This window comes from Musa acuminata, chromosome BXJ2-8, assembly GCF_036884655.1.
Source record: "Musa acuminata AAA Group cultivar baxijiao chromosome BXJ2-8, Cavendish_Baxijiao_AAA, whole genome shotgun sequence".
NCBI lineage: Eukaryota > Viridiplantae > Streptophyta > Magnoliopsida > Zingiberales > Musaceae > Musa > Musa acuminata.
Genome location: NC_088345.1, coordinates 50,040,111 through 50,058,889, shown reverse-complemented (window position 1 = coordinate 50,058,889; position 18,779 = coordinate 50,040,111). Strand labels below are relative to the sequence as shown.

Below are 18,779 nucleotides of genomic sequence, written 5' to 3'. Positions count from 1 at the left end.
ATGGTGATTGGCCGTTACCATGTTTCCTATCACCTAACACCTAACGGTGGAAATTAGATGTAGATGAGACTACGAAATTGACGGAAAAAAAAATTGTTGATTTAATTCGAGAGGTTTTGCGGGGGCCACTCTTGATTTGATTGGAGAGGTCTTGCGGGAGCCACCATGTCGCGTCGCTCAAAGCAGGGTAGATATTTGAGGCTACAATCTTGGGTTCGGAGAAATCCAGCTCGTCCGCGTCCGCCCGGTCGACACACGGCACAGCGATCGCGCGCGGGACCCGCCAGCCTCGCGGGAGCAGGATAGTGGTGTTCCCTGGCTTGGATGTTACGGGGAAATGTCAGCTCCGCCGGAACCGCCGGGAGTCGACCGACGACCGCTGCGAAGGCTCAGGTGTTCTTCCCGGCAGCAGCCACTCACACCCCATTCTCCACCGTGTCCGTTGGCTTCTCTTAAGGCGGATACCCAACTGATCTCGCTCTGATATATCACGCTCTCTTCCTGCTCTTCGCTGCATGCATGCACGATGCATGGTCATCTTCTTGGTCGTCGGATGAACTCCAAACCATACACAAGACGAAGAATATACTTGCCACACGGTCGTGGATGAGAAAACGAGTTGCCGACCTCATCACTTTCCCTTCATCATCATCATCCTCCTCCTTACCCTTCTACTGCCACAGTCCTTATTCATGGTGACTTGCAGGGTAGCCACGCAGCTCACGAACAAACACACCTACAAGTACTTCGCTGTTTATGACATGTTCTTCTCCTCTTCTTCTCCTCCTACCTGTCATGGAGATGGTGTGGTTCCTTTTCGATAGTGAATAATGGGTTCAAGTTCTTTTGCACACGATCGCCATTAGTGGGCTGCAGATTCTGCAACAAGTTTAACCCATGAGAATAACAGTTTCTTGCAGTGAATCAGATCCATTATCATTAGCTTTGTATTGCTGTTCTGAGATGACATCCTACATCACTGGAAGACCAGTCTGTTGCCAAGCTCCACTTGCCGCCTCCTCCTAGTCTTCCTGCTATTGCTCATCCTACTCCAGTTCATGACCAAACTCTAGCAGCAGCAGCAAAAGCCATTTTGCTCGGAGCCAAAAAGCTCGCAGAAAAGAATGAGAGTCGAGTCTCCACAAGCTACAATCATGGAGCTCATGACCTTGAACAGCTCAATCTCCCAAGTAAGCAACCTGGTAATTCTCCACGCATGATCTCCATCGAGGAGGAGGCTGTTCCGGAACGAGGCTTCGCTGTTCGGGATCGAGAAGGCTAGGTTAATTCAACAAACACCTGGTGTTCTCCTCGATCATCACCGGACTTCACCTTCGGGCGGTGGCCGGTGGATGCACCCAAGCTCACACAGTCCGGTTCATGGCGAAGTCTCGTAACCAACTGTTGGGTTGGACTCATCGAGAGAATCTATTCACCATGATTACTTCCTCCTCCTCCTCCTCCTCCTCATCCTCCATCATCATCTATTACAGTGTCCCTGCACCCAAACAAGAGATCGTAATAGCTGCAATGGGAAAGATGAAGCACATAGAACACAAGAAAAGACGGCATAAAAATCTGCTACTGCCTCTCTTGCCTGTTTCAAAGCAACAGGAAGACGACTACAAGGAGGATTGAAGCCATCTCTTCCCAAATATACCTGAAGATAAACTTCAAGAGAAGAGAAAGGAAAAAGAAGAAAAATTGTAATTTTCCATGATCATGACCGAGATCTTTTCATACTCTCTTCCTCGATCCACCATGACCACACATCGACACAAATCCCTCTTCTCCATCTTCATCGTCACCATCACAAACAACATCGAAATTGGACCGTGCACGAATTGAAGCCATCAACCCACGAATTCCATCTCGCTTTGCACCAACCATACCAAAATCGTAAAATTAACACCAAGAAGAGGGGAAATTAAAAACGAATAAAATTGAAAGTAATAGGGTAAAAAATGGGTGATATGTTTGAGATCTGTCGATCCGTTCCGTAGAGTTTGGAGTCTACTCCAAGTAACGAAGGGTGGCGTTCGTGTCCGCCCTCGTGATCTCTCGTGGTCGCCCCCGACGCGTTCCTTCGAACCCTGGCCGCAATTACCGCGGATCTCGTGGGGAATTTAGGGATCGGAGGGCGATTTGGTGGGTTCTTGGATCGGTGGCGCGGAATTCTGGCTTCGGTGGGATTAGGGTTTCCCGGCGCGGCGACGGGATGATCATAAAGAGGAGCCAGAGGGTGGTAATGCCGACCCTGAAGCGGTGCAATGCCGAGGTCACCGTCGGTGACGGCGAGGGCGACGGCGCCGGGAAACGCCGGAAGAGGCGGAGGGAGGGGGAGTCATTCCCTCTCGAGGTGCTGGGGGACGTCGCCGCCGCCGGAGGGTTCCCGTACGTCGCCCTCGGGTTCGGGCGGTGTCTGGGTGGAGAGGACGCCGCCGCCGGCGCCGCCGATGCAGTGGCTGCTTCTTGGTGCAGCGAGGTCTCCTGCTGCTCCGGTGAGATGGACTCCGTGTCGCGGAACCGGCGGATAAGGGAGAGGGAACGAACCCGTGAGGCGGCGCCGCCGGAAGTGCGGCCGCCGGTGGTTCGGACCTCGAGAGGCCGCGCGCAGACGCTCCCCTCCAGGTTTAACGATTCCGTACTCATCGACCCTTGGAAGAAGGAGAAGCCCAAGACAAAAGCTCCGGACACTGACTCGGAAATCAAGGCTGAGCCAATGGAACCTCGAAAAGAGAACCGTAGCTATAAGAGTTCCAGCCATAGTTCCATCTTCCCTGTTTCAGTTGCATTGTTTGATGAAGAAGAAAGATACCGTGCATGCAGAAATATCAGCTTGGAGAAGCACTCGGTGTCACAGAGTACTTCGACATCTCTTTGTGAGGGTCTTGAGACAAGGGAGGAGAGACGGCCAAATCCGCGTTTCCGTTATCCGGCAAAGAAAGAAAAGCTGCAGAAGAAAACGTTAGAACAAGGGAAGGATTACCATCGACTGGAGGAGTTTGCTTGTGGCGATATTGTTTGGGCGAGGCCGGGGAAGAATTGTCCAGCTTGGCCTGCAATGGTAATCGATACAATGCAGCAAGCTGTGCGACAAATTACAGACGCCTACATCCCTGGTGCCATCTGTGTGATGTTCTTTGGATACTCTGGAAGTGGAAACGAGAGGGTAGATTATTCTACTTGTATCTTTTTCTTATTTGATTTTATTCTGTCTGATTACCCGTGTCACTGGATTTTAGCAGGAGTACGCATGGGTGAAGCAGGGAAGGGTTTTTCCCTTTATTGACTATGTAGACAGGTCAGTATTCCGATTCGGGATATGAGAGGATAATTTGATGTATTCTTTATAAAATTTTGATCTCCATTGCAGATTTCAGGGGCAGACAGGGTTGCATGGCTGCAAGCCAAACAATCTGAGAATAGCCATAGAGGAGGCCTTCTTAGCTGAACATGGTTTCACAGGGGTGCAGGTTGATGGGATGAGTACAAGTGGGGAACCTGCTTATGTTTCTGGGATCAAGGAGGCAACTGGTTCAAACCATGATGAGGAGTGCCAATCAGAGAACAAGGCAAGTAAAGGCCCTACAATTATTGTCCTTTTCATTATGTTGTGGATGCCCCAGATGATTTTGTCAAGGAGGATAGAGAAGAAAAAACAGTAGCTAAAACTGGTTTCTGGTTACTTTTTCTTTGCGGTAAATTAATCTTCCTCACATTATTGTATGATGCTGTCAGCAAATGAGAAACCGAGAATTACATTACAGGATCAGTAGCAGGATTTTTTGCTTTAAATAAAACATCATTAATCTTAAGATGTACAGAAACAGCTAGCAGCACTCTTCTTGCTGCTGTTACAAACAAGTCATCATTCACCAATTAAAATACCTCTCTGGAAGTCTATTGACATTATTAGCATGTATCTGATTCAGACTACATAGGTACACAACTTAGTACTGCTTGGTCTATTTACGGGAAAAATGAACATCTTTAGATGCTGAAGTGTTTGTGGAGTGTGGACATATTTAAACTGTTAAACTGATAAAATCATTTTTCTTGGATATCATGCTATGGGAATTATTCATATGAACCTAAATTGTGAAAAAGAGCTTATTATACAGATAGATGGACAACGATGACAAAGATTCTCTACTAGAATGCTTCTTATTTGAATATACCCCAAAGAAAACTAGCCGCTACCCTTATAATTAAGTTTAGAATCTCAACATCTGGACTTTTAAAGGCTTTTATCAGGTCTAGTGGAATGGGTTTAGGGCACTCACCTGGAAGTGCTACTAGTAGAAAATGGAGGGTGAGGATGAGCTTGGAAGTTGGTAGTGGAAAGCAGAACCTAGAACAAAAAGAAGCTGGAAAAGAAAAATTATGATTGGTGGAGAGGAGAATTTTTTTATTTGCACCATTGACAGAAACCACTCAGGTTTGGAATCAGAGTTGCACCCCATAATTTTCCAATTATTTGGGTTCAGCTATACAGATTTTTTCCTGCCATTGATTAATGTAATCTTGAATTCAGGGTGACTAAAATCTTGAATTTTTTTATTTGCACCATTGACAGAAACCACTCAGGTTTGGAATCAGAGTTGCACCCCATAATTTTCCAATTATTTGGGTTCAGCTATACAGATTTTTTCCTGCCATTGATTAATGTAATCTTGAATTCAGGGTGACTAAAATCTTGAATTTTAAGGTACAACACCAGATGTTCTTATATTGGGGTAAAATATGGAATTCTACTATATAATGCTGATTTCCAAGCATGGATGCAAAGAATATATAAAAAAGGAAGTGATTTAGAATTTAAGAAGCAATTCTTCATATCTCGTATTAACCTTGTTTAGCATAGAAGAGAGCAAGAGAGAGACGAGATAGAAAAATGGAAAAGAGGGTGCTAGATTTCTATTAATTACTAAAAGACATCCCTTTAATTTCTTTCTTCACTTTCATTTGATATTTTTGCTCCCTAATCCTGATCTTCTCTCTCTCCTCTTGTCCATTACTCTGTTAACTATGTCCAAGCTCATGCTAGCTATGCCTTTCCTTCTGTGTGATGAATGTTCTTTCCTTTACATCAAGAACCTTGGAAATGTCCAACATGGATTTAAATAGCAATTGATTAGTTATGTTCTTTGATGCATGATATGTGGGCCTTGCATTATATAGGTTGGATCATAGAGAGCATGAATATGTTGTTTATTAACTGTTATACTAAAGGCATTAAATATTAAGTAAAAAAAGATCTTCATAGAAAAAAAATTACAGACTTGTAAAAATATATCCAGTACATCTATGTTTTTTTTTTTTTTTTTTTTTTGTGGCATACACTGGTCTCCTTTTGTTCAAAATATAAATGTCATGCTTTTTGAATTTCATTGGTGGTATCTAGGAACACATTGAATAATTATTTATATTCAAATTCAATTACCTGAATGCAAAATTGGATGTTCTAAGCCATCTGACTACCAGGTTGTCTTACTACTGTGTAAGGGGCATTGTACATACAATTATACATCACACCTGTTGCGACCAAGCAAAAGAAGGTGAGGGAGGAGGCAGAGGGTTGCAATGGTGAAATCAACAGATTTTTTTTGCTATATATTGACAACCAATGGTTGTTTTCAGTTGTCTAGATAAAAAAATTTAAAACAGCAAAAAAAGTTCTGTTTCAACCGGACTTTTAAGGAGATCAACAAAAAAAGTTGATCCCAGCGAACCAATAATGTTGTCTAGGTAAAATTGCAGGGTCCTTGTGTCAGGACCAGGTCAGGCTGATAAATAATTTTGTCTAACAAATAATGTTGTCCGATCTGTGTGCCAAAACCAGGTCAGTCCAGTAAATACTTGTTGGCACATGCCGGTGTGACCGGTTTTTCTAACCCTGATTTCTGGCTACTTAATCATGATGTTTTCGATTAGACCAACCAATCCTTCTTATTTATCCTTCTGTAACCCTTTTAATGATCCTGTTGATGCACATTTTTTGTTACAGCCTTTTAAATCAAAACAATATCGTGGAATATGCATGAAGAGTTGTCATCATAAAGATGACAAGAAATGGGTAAGAGGTTATTTGACATGAATGAAAACACTTCACAATTTAATGCTTCCAACAGAGCCTAGTTTTGATGATTCTGAACGTTATGATTAATATCATCAGGTTCGTTGTTATGCATGTCGATATTGGGTCCATGCAGGATGTGACAAAACCTATAAGAAACTTCAGGTTTGCCCTCAATTATTGTTTGCATTACAAATTCATGATTTGCTACTATTTGTCAAATTCATGTGAAAATGATGTTCCACTGACAGATATTAAATTGTCTAACAATCAGCAGAGCATTGATTATTTTTGTTCAGAGTGCAAGTCGAAGTTTAATTTTGAGTCATCAGATACAGAGAAGAATCACTCACAAATTAGGTATATGTTGTTTCTTTAGTGCCTGTCTATACCTGACAAATGCATGTGTGATTTTCTCATGTTTAGTTCAGAGGCTAACACGGTTTAAGCTTAAACAGATATGTCCCTAATTGTGGGCAAGATACCAAACTAGCGTTTGATAAGGTTGCAGTTTGGTGTTTTGGCATGGAGGGAATATACTTGCCGGAGCAACATGTGTAAGGATATGCCTCTGAGTTTGGTTAATACAAAACCTGATATATTCAAACAATTTTTTTATTCAAATAATAATTTTGCTTGATATATTCTGAATGATAATTGTGGTGCCTGTTGAAAATCTGCATGTTGCATTGAGTAAGATGAACTGTAAAAGCAATTATTCATTTATGTAAATATGTATATAGTATGCCGTTCTTCTTCTTTTTTTTTTCGTTGTGGTGGTGGGACTGGTTAAATCAAACTGTGTCAGCGAAGACAGCAGAACAATGCGTTATCACAATTGAGTTTGCTGATAAACAGAGTAGGGTAATGTCCATTTATGGCCAGATTTTTGCAAGTGATCTTGAACTTTGTATATGATACTGAGTTAGTGACCATGGGCTTTTGCTGAGAAATTCTGATCCACTTAGCCTGCAATTATTTTATGAGGTGCAAATTTTGCTTATCAGTTCTTCAAATTTTTTTATCATAAAGAACCATTCTTAACTAAAAAGGGAGCTCCTCTTTGCAGGGTAGGATGAATTTCTTCTCTAGAAATTGATTTTTTGTTCCTAACTTAATTCGTTAAGATCCCTGTTGTTTTTACTTAGCAAGAACCATCTTTTGTTCCTAACTTAATTCATTAAGATCCCTGTTGTTTTTGCTTGGCAATAACCACCTTGCAGAGAGTAGCAAATGGGATAGTAATTTGTGATTATTGAAAAAGAAGTTAAAGTTTTATATCACTGAATGACAGCTACCTTTACTCTTTTAGAATGGGCAGTATTGAATTTTGCCATGTTGAATGTAAAATAATTAGTAGTTATCTCTTTATAAAAGTTGTAGCTAGTTCATGCAGTCATGTGATGTGGTGAAGTATCAACATGGGCATAATTTGATATTTTGGTATTTGAAGATCTCTACAAAATTGAAGGCCCAATATATGGGTTCAATGCATGAGGTTCTTGCTGATACAGTATTTGAGAAAGTCAATGTGTGCAAGTTTATACCTCACAAGTAAAGAGATGGTTTCCATTGACATGAATCCTGGCTACCCACATCAAAATGGTGTGACAAGGCTTGCCTTATCATGATTACAAAGAGAACTTGAAAATGTCAACATATTCTGAAGTGCCTCAATGTTGTGCTAACAAGAATAGAGTTGCCACCCAGTTTTGACTTTGTAACAAAGTATCTAATCATGCTGTCATAAAAGGTGTTTGCAAAACATGCAGATAAATAAAGAAAGAAGACTCATCGATGGAAAATGACCATGAAACTTTGAATTACTTACTTCATATACAGCCTTCTTTTAAGCATCCCCCTCCTTTTCTGTGCCCCCTCATATTTTGTATTACCAACACCCAGTGTGAGGCAACCAAGGTGACCAGGACGCAACTAAGATGGAAAAGCCTAAAATCGGAATATAATATATCTTTGACAAAATACTTGATATTTAGGATAAAGAAAACTGGGGCCAAGTAGAACCTGTCTAGATTAAAAGTTCACTGGCAGGCTAATAAACTGATCAGCTATCTTATAGGTAAGACCTGCTGTTTATGATATGGCACCACATCTGCTGGATAATTATATCTGGATACTAGTATAGAAAATAAAACTTGACTCCATGGTGCCAAATCATAGTGATTCAGAATATCTATGTTTGGAAAAAAAACACACAATAACTTAAAGCAAAAAAGTACTTTCAGACTTTTTATCCCTTTGTCTGAAAAGGAAACGAAAAGTGTCTTCAATTCAGAAAAGGGATGAAGCATATGAAGAGAGTTGGATGGTTCTGTGTAAAGGGCATTAGAAGATCTATGGTACAGAATTCAACCTTCGTGAAAAAAGGTTAAGCAGATGCAGGATGCCAGGAACTATTGATGTTTACATGTGGGTTCATCTACATGTATGCATGGTCATATAAGAACCTAATAGCTTGAGTTTTTGTGTTCCACTAATGTCCACTATGTGTGTATTAGGCTCCTGTATAGTATTCCTGAAGTTCTTGATCTCCCTGGCAGTGGCATCAAAGCAAATGGGTCTTTTTGGGCAACAAGTGATAAATTTTTACAATCAGTTCTTAGAATCCAGTAACTTGAGGTTGTGGTTTCTAGAGTCTCCCAAATGAGTTTATTGCCCTTGTGTTTCTTACTCTGGAAGACTCTTTTATCCTGCAAACAAGATCAATGGATAATTCTCTATCTACAAAGTTATGTTTGCCTCCCTCATGTTATCCCCTCATAATATATGTGGGAATATATTCTTTGGTGGGTCCTTGATGTTTTCTTGACCAGCAGTGGCTTTTCAAACATAGGACAGGCAGAACCTATATGACTCCATTTGTTATGATTCTTGACCATCACAATCACCTACCATGTTTATTATCTCAGTTTTCAGACTGAGGCGAATACAATATTAAACTTGTTCGACTTATTCTCTTTGTTTGATACTACATCGAGGCACTATACAATCATAACCTCTCCATTATTTTAGGATTATTTTAAGGTTCTTTTTGCTCTTATTTTTATCATTCTTCTGAAGTATATTTATTTAGATTTTTTTCTTTTGCATCTTTGGATAGAATTTCTTGTCATTGTACATCATGCAAGGAGAAGAAGTTTATGCTTACTGAATGGGAGCGACATACTGGATCAAAAACGAAAAACTGGAGGTCAAGCATTAAAGTCAGAAGTACAAATATGGCACTGGGAAAATGGGTCTGTACTGAAAAAAGCTTTTTCAGTTTTAATGTGATAGTGTAAAATTGTTTTATAGAGCATTTCAGCTTCTTGTTTACCATTTCTTTACTTAAGTTTACAAGTTTTATCATTAACTATAGACTAATGACTGTAGTGGTATCAGATGATATTTTTTTAAGCTTTAAAAATGTCCTATTTTTGTTTTGTTATATTGTGTATCTCTAGTGGATTTGGTTTCATTTTTGGATCAGCCAAGTCCTTTAAGCCCTTTTCTTGTTGGTTTGGTACTAGTAGGAGCAGAATGAGTTTTCTGTATCAAACAATGTGGTAAACTGTGTTTAGTAAAACATATTTGTTTGTTAACTTGCAGTTAGAGCGTTATCATTCTAGTATGGTTTCCACAAACCACACTAAACGGCCATCTACAAAATTAAGGAAACAAAAGCTACTTGCTTTCCTGCAAGGTGCATCCTTTTTCTTTGTATCATTTACTTCTTTAATATGCTACCTTGCATTGGTTTTGTAGCTAACATGCCTCTGCATTTCAATTAATTCCACTATACATTGAGTTCTGGTTTCATTTTCATAGAAGCATATGACCCGGTGTATGTTAAGTGGACAACCGAACGGTGTGCAATCTGCAGATGGGTTGAAGATTGGGATTATAACAAAATCATTATCTGTAACAGGTATATTTCAGTGACTTTGACTTCTTTGAAATACTCTTTTGGAATGCAGGGATAGGTTCACATGTTGGTTGGCTATTATGAATTACTAAATAAATAACATACTGCAAATATTAGATGCCAAATAGCAGTCCACCAGGAATGCTATGGAATGAGAGGAAAACAAGATTTCACCTCCTGGATCTGCCGAGCATGTGAAACACCTCAACAAAAGCAAGAGTGCTGCCTCTGTCCTGTAAAAGGTATTTGGAATACTAAACTGTTTGATAGTTTATCATATCACATATGTACTGTATCCATAATGTCTTTTGATGCTAAGAAAATGACCTCATAAGATTCTTTTTTCCAAATAAGAAATACTATATAAACATTTTAAAAGGATTGCTTTACTGCACGAGGCTTATTCTCATATCTCCTTCAAGTAATTATTATTTTTAGGAAACATAGAATTGCAACTTGGATAATTATTTTTGGATTTTACTTTTCTACCATATTTTGATGGTTCTTTAAGATTTAAAATCTTGGTCTGATACTGGCTTTGATACTTTGTCGGGCCAATATGGCATCGATGCATTGGATGGTAAAACGAGTATTAATTGTGACTAAGGTATAATGGTCCAATATCAATCCTGATCAGACCAATAGTTACCAGTCGATACATATCAATCTAAGGGGTATTTGAAACCTTGTACTCTCACATTCCTTACATATGAACAATTTGGTTTTCATGTATCACTTTTTTTCCCTTAGGGGGTGCTCTCAAGCCAACTGATGATGAGATGCTATGGGTCCATGTTACTTGTGCCTGGTTTCAGCCTCAAGTCTCTTTTGCAAGCCATGAAACAATGGAGCCTGCTGTTGGCATATTGGACATACCATCAGAGTCTTTTGTGAAGGTTAAGATATAATTCCATTATAATAGTGAGAAAAATATTTATTCATATAACATTTATGTGCAAACATTCCTTTATTTTCTTCACATTCTACTTTATGCATGAAATATTGACTCGACCGCTAACTTCTTTATGTGTGCACCTCTAGGTTTGTGCTATATGCCGTCAAATGCATGGTTCTTGCACGCAATGCTACAAGTGTTCTACCTATTACCATGCTATGTGTGCATCAAGAGCAGGATATCGCATGGAGGTAGGTTACCGAAAATGATGATATTTCATATTCAGCAAATTGATGAATTGATTAATAGGTCCGGTCATATAGTTGGAACACTTACATTGATAAAATCTAAATTTTTATAAGACCACTTAATATCAGTTCTACTTTTTAATTTTGAAAATTACAATTTAATTCTATCCCTCTTTATGAAGATGGTGAATGCACTAGAATCCTGGTGCTTAGCCTCATCTGCTAGGTGAAGCTGTTGGAATATAAAACATATATTTATTTTTTGTGCAACAACTCATGAATATATTCATGCATGTGTGTGTCAAGAGATTCGTCATACCCATCATAAAAATTTGTTAAATTCATTGTGTTCAAGAAATTCTTATTGCCAATTTTTTGCTACACTTCTATAGACCTTGGTTTTTAACTTAAATTCAACACTTATTGGACCTTTTAGCTGAATACTTTTATTATTTTCAGCTACAAATTTCAACTAGGAAATTATTTTCTTTGAGCATGTTTGTCTTTTTTTCAGAAACATTGTTATATTAGTATAAATGAGATAATAAATACCAGTGACTCCAAAGGCCCTTTCACTCTTCCATCATCCAGTAGTTTTGTTTTTAATATATTTTTTATCATGAATTAATGTCATGTGTTTAAGTTTGTGCATAAACAATTATTTAATTTTAATAATTCCATCGATGAGTTGCAGTTACGCTGTCTGGAAAAAAATGGGAAGCAGATAACAAAGAAGGTATCATACTGTGCTCATCACTGGTAAGATTTTGCCAATGCCTTCCTGCCATGTTAACTATTTCAAGCAGTGTTATAAAGCATTACTTACAGTGCTTAAAGGTTATTTATGTATGTATACCTTAATGCACTCCACCACTTTATGTTAATAATAGGGCAATCATTTCTTTATATCTCATAGTTCACTACATTTATCTTGACTTTATCTTAGCTACAGAAGTATAATTCTTAATTATCAAAATACACTGCCTTTATTCTACTGTGTGGTGTGCTTTTACAGGGCTCCAAATCCAGATACTGTCTTAATTATACATACTCCTCAAGGAGTATTTTCTTCCAAAAAGATGATTCAGAATAACAAAAAACAGACCGGTACAAGACTAATTAGGAAAGGCATTCTCCATGGCTCAGACATCCTTGTTCAGAATTCTGAAACTCCATCTGCTGCAAGGTGTCTAATGTATAGAAATATAGAAATTAAGGTATGTTCAAAATTTCATGTGTAGCTCTAGATTTATTTATTTAATGCTTGACATACTATATAGCAACTCATCCTGCATAACAAAAGCTACATCTATGGGAATTTAGCTGTTTTGCCTTCTTCAATCTTGAATGATTATATTATTTGTCATCACAAGAAACTAATGTGCACCCACCGAAGGGATAGCACTTATGTAAAGTTCATGCAAGACATTTTGTGTACTATGTTTACTGCTATCTGCATTAATATTTTGCTTCATGACAAATCTGATTGTTCTTGATGATAAAGATGATGAAATAGAAAATCTAGAAGGTATTAACAATCACAGATAAAATTAAGGAAAAATCATTGAACATGGTTTGACTATGTTCAATTAGAATTGAAATCATGCTAATCATATGTTCATTGGCTGATATGAAATTTTGGCTATTGTAATTTCATATTTTCTGTTTGCTGTTGCACTCGTTCTTGGGGAAGAACCATCATTATCGTGTTCTTTACCCTTCAGGTATCTCCTCTTAATTTAGTAATTAATATTATCTCCACCTTGCTACCAATTATATTTTTAAAATTGATCAACACCCAAGTTGCATGTAGGTATATTTATCAATTTGTAATTATATTTTCTGCTATTTAGACGAAAGACAAAGAGGCCATAGCGCACCGAGTTATGGGCCCTTCTCATCATTCTCTGGATGTGGTTCAATGTTTAAATGCACCTAAGGTAATTCGCTTGTTCTTATGCTGTACATCTTTATTTCCATCCTGGACTACAGTTACATTCTAAAGATCAAATGGAAATTCACAATTAGTCATAATGTTTGCCCTACACAGGAAGAGAAAGATCTGGAGCTGTTCTCTACATTCAGGGAGCGGCTTTACCACTTGCAGGTATTTGTGATACCACCCGCTGCCTTTGTACATTCGTTCCTGTCATGACACACTCATTAATTCTCTGTATGCTTGTGTTTTCAGTCAACAGAAAAAAATAGAGTTTGTTTTGGTAGATCTGGAATACATGGATGGGGTCTCTTTGCTCGTAGGAACATTCAAGAAGGAGAAATGGTAAGCTGACATACTCTACCATACTATTCCTGAAGAATTTGATCTTTCTGTAAGAAGTAGAAGCTTATTCATCTTTTTTTCTTTTAATTGTGTATGCCTAATGTTAATTTGCATGGCTGGTTAGTTAGATTAATTATGCAACTACTTCATGGTATTTTGGCCTCTCATATCTCAAAGTGCAATGGACATAATTGTTTACATCAAATGCTAATCATGGATTGAAAGAAACCAGTGTCTCTTTGTTTAAGATGTGTGATATATTTGTTGCCTGGGAGCTGCATTTCTAGAACATTCAGCTGTTCTGTATTATGCACTTATTAGGATGTAGAATGATGAGAAATTTGACGTCAGTTTAAAAGATGACCGGTCCAAGAGCAGATTAGTGTATCATGTTGAAGATTAGAAGTTGAATTATGCCTTGCAATTCTTGATCCATGCTCATAGAGACGTTTAATGTTAGTGTTTGCATACTCTCATGATATACAAGTACAGACATGTACTGTATGATTGCTGAATACATACCTTATCATTTTAAGCCAGCATGGTACTAGTACATCACATGTGCTGGCACATACTGTGCCTGCCCATATTTAAGAGTCAAGAATGGAAGCCCATGAATGCTAATGTTCTCCAACATGGGCACAATAAATGGCAATGCAATCCTTTTTTTGTTAGTGCTTCCCTTGGTTTGAGCATATGAATACATGCACAATACACATTCAGGCATTGCACGGATGCATATATGCACATGTAGAATTTGCATGTGCCTTGTATTATGTTTTGTTGGCAACTGCAAGTTGGTGAAGCTATTTGGTTACTTGAGCAATGAGAATTGAATGAGTTATATAGAGCATAAGACCAAAGGATGATTTGATGATGAATCCAAAAGTTATTAACCTATTGTCAGGTTATTGAGTACCGTGGTGAGCAGGTCAGACGTAGTGTTGCAGACCTAAGGGAAGCACGCTATCGATTGGAAGGGAAGGGTTGCTATGTGAGTCATCTTCATGTACCTTTTGTTTTATTCTCTACACATGATTGCCCTTGGCTGATGCTAGAAATTGAAGCCTCAGACAAGAAATATATTTTTTACTTATTTTCTCAATTGATTTTAAATAAATTGAAAAAGTAGTCGAGTCTAGTAGTTTATAGTACTAATAAGGGTGCCTTGGACTTTATAGTTTGGGGGCTACTGCATTACATATAAAAAAAAAGGCGTACACGTCAGTACTAGATTCAAAAAGTCATTTTACTTGGCATTTGATCCTTAACATGATTATTCATCTAGCATATGGCACCGATGTTCAACCATTTGTTGTGATGATAGCTTTTTGTTTATGTATGATTGATATACAAATCAATTCACTTATACTGTTAAGCAACTTTATATATTTTTCTGCATGGATTGTGCTCATTTTCTTATCATTTTTTTAATTGGTCAAAAGGTTCCACTTTGATAAGTAGATAAGTCATTTACTATTCTTATATTGTTTTACCCCCCTCCAGTAGTTTTTCACTTTAATCCAATAAAAGATGGAAATTATCCTTAATTTTTCTAATATAAACTTTGACTTTTACATATAAACCCCATATTCATAATTGAGTTCATGTGTCATTGTTTTGTTGATTTCCCATTTCGGTTAACAGAAACCTATCAGATCAGAATCTGGAATTGGGTCCTCCATAGAGATATTCGTTTGGATTTTTCTTTGAAACAGGCCTATAACAAGTAACCGACTATGTGGAGTCTTTAATCATTTATACCTGATAATCATGAAGGAATTTGCATACATAATGTGGAAATTCTTTTTGCGAAAATTTGTCAACTTTCAATAATAATGTTTACACGAATAAAAGATCCTATTATTTGTTCTCTTTGTTGGTTATCTTTCAATGACCTCCAGTCTTATTTGGGCAGATCCTTTTAGGATAGTTAAGAAATGAGCCAACAATCCTTCATAATGGGGGCCTACAGTGTTGGGCACCTTTACCAGATGGGTAGCATTGGGAGTGGGCTTACTTGTCAAATTACATTGACATTATGATTATTATATTGCTCCAATATTATAGTTTAATTCACTGCCTGTAATGTTCTTGTCTTGCAGCTTTTTAAGATCAGCGAAGAAGTAGTGGTCGATGCTACTGATAAAGGAAACATAGCACGTTTGATAAACCATTCAGTGAGTCATTACGTTTAATAGGACTTTGGCTTCTGAAATTTAGCAGAGCTGTTTGCTGTAATACTCCAAAAATAATTATCATTCTTTTATGCAGTGCATGCCCAATTGCTACGCTAGGATCATGAGTGTTGGTGATGATGAGAGCCGGATTGTTTTGATAGCTAAGACAAATGTCTCTGCTGGTGAAGAACTAACGTAAATTCCTTTACCTATCTGCAAAAGTTTTCATATCAGTTTGCCGAATTTTGTTTCTCTTGCTAATTTCTCGCTCCATCTATGATCTTGGCAAAGCATTTATGTTGCTCAAGTACTTAATTACCACCCAAGCGGAACATGTAGACGTGTATATGGAGCTAATGGAAAATTTCAGGAATGGATATGCCTTATCTCTTACATAGAAACATATGACGTAATGATTGTTGCCTCCCAGGTACCAACTTTGAGAACCTAAATAGGGGACTAGTTGTAGTGGAAAACAATTGATGCTTTATAATTTACATATTGTTTACTTAAATGGTTTCTCTTGTGAAGCTCTTCCTCTTGAATTATGGTCAGAGTTGTATCCGAAGAAAATATTTGATTTCTTGTGAACTCTGTAAAAGGGAGCTGTGGCTAAACTAAAACATCATATATATATATATATATATATATATATATATATATATATATATATATATATATATATATATATATATATATATATATATATATATATATATATATATATTCTATTCCTTTTTTTGGAGAGAATCTGGAAATGCAAAGCTTCCCGGGTATATGTTCTTGATGATGTAGCATCAGGCTATCAATTTCTTAGCATGTTTTCTTGCTCTTACACGCAAGCTGTTCCATGGATAGTAAATCGTTTTCTAGCATTTGATTCCTTTTGAACTAAATTTGATGTTGTCGATGATAAAATTCAAGTCGGCACTCTTGCTGTGCATAGGGTGCATCATTCTGTCTTTACATCAAAATTTCTGAGAATATTGTCATTTAAAATTCTTGTTAAGACCAAAGGACTACTTGAATATGTTGCTTAGTGGCTTGTGCTTGTGTGGTCGTGCTGGCAAGTTTCCTATTCGATTAATTATGCTGCTTATATATGTATCCTCTGTCGTCTGTTGGCTTGCAGATATGACTATTTATTTGACCCTGACGAAAGTGACGAATGCAAAGTCCCTTGTCTCTGCGAAGCTCCAAACTGCCGAAAGTTCATGAACTAGGTATGGAATTTTTATACCCATTTTTTTGGAAGAATGTGTCTCTTTCTTCCTCCCATCAGAGTCAAATCTTTTAGCTTGTATTCAATCCCCCCCCCCCAGTTCCCCCCCTTTTTTTTTTCCCCTAATAAGTTTGATGTTAAAGGTGAATTCGAATAACAGGCCATACATTCTTTGTAAATCAACTTAGCGCATGCAGTAAGTAGCAGCCACGGTTTCATTCAAAGTAATGCAGCATTTCTTTTCGAAAAATGTTGTTCGTGATTTAGTTCTGTTTGCTTTGCTCCTTGTCCGATGGCTGATGTTTAGGGCAAACAACCAACATTCATTGTGGCGTTACTTGCAACATTCGGTGCTTCTTGCATTGCATTACCCAGAGTTGTAATGGGTGTTGTGATAGTTTTGAGTAGCTACAGAAGTTAAACCGGTGACAACTCGTGGGTTTTCTTTCCCTTTTTGTTCTTTCAACTACGACTGTCAATACAATTCAATGTTAGCCGATTCGGTTCCTTGACAAAGCCATGTATGATTGTATTCGACTCCACATTCGAACCCATGTTAATGCCTAGTTAGACCACAAATGAAGTATTCGGACTCTATGATACAATCGAGTTAGACCACAAATGTTACAAATTCATGATGCAGCCAGCCATGAAGTGTTTGATTTTTTTGTGACATGGATAAATGCAGTAAAAAAGTTAATCAATATCATGATCTAGTTAGTTAACTTCGATATCACAGGATGCCCACTCTACCATCATTAAATTTGTATCATTAATATCCTATATGTATCGAAATGCAACGGAGGGTAGAGAAAATGACATGTGGACATTCAAACATCACATGAGTGAAGACTTTAAAAGTGTGGGCGTATTGTCAACATATGACGTTGACTATGACATTTGACGGTTTGAATGACTTTTCACGTATTGTTGTCCAGATAATACCTCCACTAGAAAATATCTCCTATAAAAGGGTCGCTCGTTTGAACCCCCTACCATATAACACTCAATACATACTTATATACTAGTCCAATCAACCCTGTTTATCGAACACTAAGTGGGGAACATCGTTAATGCACGATGCCAACTGTCCGATGTTTCATGTTGGGAAATCATACGATGTTTTGATGAAACTATCCGCTACGAAATAACTAGCCACACTAAATGTCCCTCGCTACACGCAGACGCAGGGATTATAAATGCTAGTCGAACTTAACATGCAGATGACCTTTTGACAAGAAAAGATTTTCTTAAAAATCTCAAGTCTCAGCATCTACCATTTTCTTAAAAATAATATAAGAATAAAAAGACTACCTTGAGATCTGTGCAGCTAGAATCATATTCCATAGCCCCGCAACCTATCAATTTATTTTGCAGAATGCAACACCTCATGTATTTACCACCTTTTGAATTCTTCTAATTTGAATAAGGAAAGAGATGTAGCAGAAGGTACCAATTGCTGCCGGCAAAGGTTAATGAATGGATGCTTTCATTAACAACGAATCCACCCGACCTCGAGTGATCTGCAATATTAGAACCCAAGTGTGGAGTAATAAGAAAAAGGATAACAGATTGGTCAATATGATTAAAATTGAAAGCTCACAAAGATTAAATGTATACATACCATTTCTTTGCCAAAGATAATGTGCATATGCCCTGCAAAGACATCCTCCGGACTCCCCTCCCTAATCCATAGTGAATGAATCAAATAAGAAGCTTAAAGAGCATGATATGTTTCTGACAGACAAAGACTTAGTCATCAGACGAGTTGCCAAGATGGAAGTACCTGATACTGCTTCAGCATGCCTACGTTTTGGCTAAGTCAATCCAAAACATACAAGGAAAAGAAGATAGAAGCATATATAAAACCCAGTTTTTGGTTGTGGACTCTCATCTCTATAGAACTACAAATGGAACATAACAGGTGCATATATGGCAAGCAACCAATC

At 37.9% G+C, this 18,779-nt stretch overlaps 1 protein-coding gene across 4 annotated transcripts; it reads left to right on the top strand.

The window, feature by feature from the left end:
• The first annotated feature begins 1,826 nt into the window (after positions 1 to 1,826).
• On the top strand, positions 1,827 to 17,080 carry LOC135581014 (histone-lysine N-methyltransferase ATX4-like). 4 transcript variants are annotated; one of them, XM_065122615.1, is made up of 22 exons: positions 1,830 to 3,172; positions 3,246 to 3,304; positions 3,377 to 3,575; positions 6,011 to 6,079; positions 6,179 to 6,244; positions 6,357 to 6,439; positions 6,538 to 6,636; positions 9,201 to 9,336; positions 9,689 to 9,782; positions 9,908 to 10,007; positions 10,122 to 10,246; positions 10,755 to 10,900; positions 11,046 to 11,150; positions 11,842 to 11,906; positions 12,163 to 12,364; positions 13,001 to 13,087; positions 13,198 to 13,254; positions 13,339 to 13,428; positions 14,336 to 14,422; positions 15,534 to 15,608; positions 15,703 to 15,803; positions 16,741 to 17,080. In XM_065122615.1, exons 1-22 carry the CDS (start codon positions 2,219 to 2,221, stop codon positions 16,829 to 16,831), a joined length of 3,090 nt encoding a protein of 1,029 aa, XP_064978687.1. In that variant the 5' UTR covers positions 1,830 to 2,218; the 3' UTR covers positions 16,832 to 17,080. The 4 variants fall into 4 exon arrangements, with proteins under 4 accessions (XP_064978688.1, XP_064978687.1, XP_064978685.1 ...); XM_065122613.1 differs by having other exon boundaries at positions 6,354 to 6,439; XM_065122614.1 differs by having other exon boundaries at positions 1,838 to 3,172; positions 3,249 to 3,304; positions 6,354 to 6,439.
• Positions 17,081 to 18,779: the final 1,699 nt, after the last annotated feature.

What these genes read in the sequence shown, in the direction of transcription:
- LOC135581014 (XM_065122613.1), top strand. Translation starts at nt 2,219, where the DNA reads ATGATCATAAAGAGGAGCCAGAGGGTGGTAATGCCGACCCTGAAGCGG. An exon ending in TTTATTGACTATGTAGACAG is followed by an intron (nt 3,305 to 3,376) that starts GTCAGTATTCCG and finishes TCTCCATTGCAG; the next exon opens with ATTTCAGGGGCAGACAGGGT. An exon ending in CTGCCTCTGTCCTGTAAAAG is followed by an intron (nt 10,247 to 10,754) that starts GTATTTGGAATA and finishes TTTTTCCCTTAG; the next exon opens with GGGGTGCTCTCAAGCCAACT.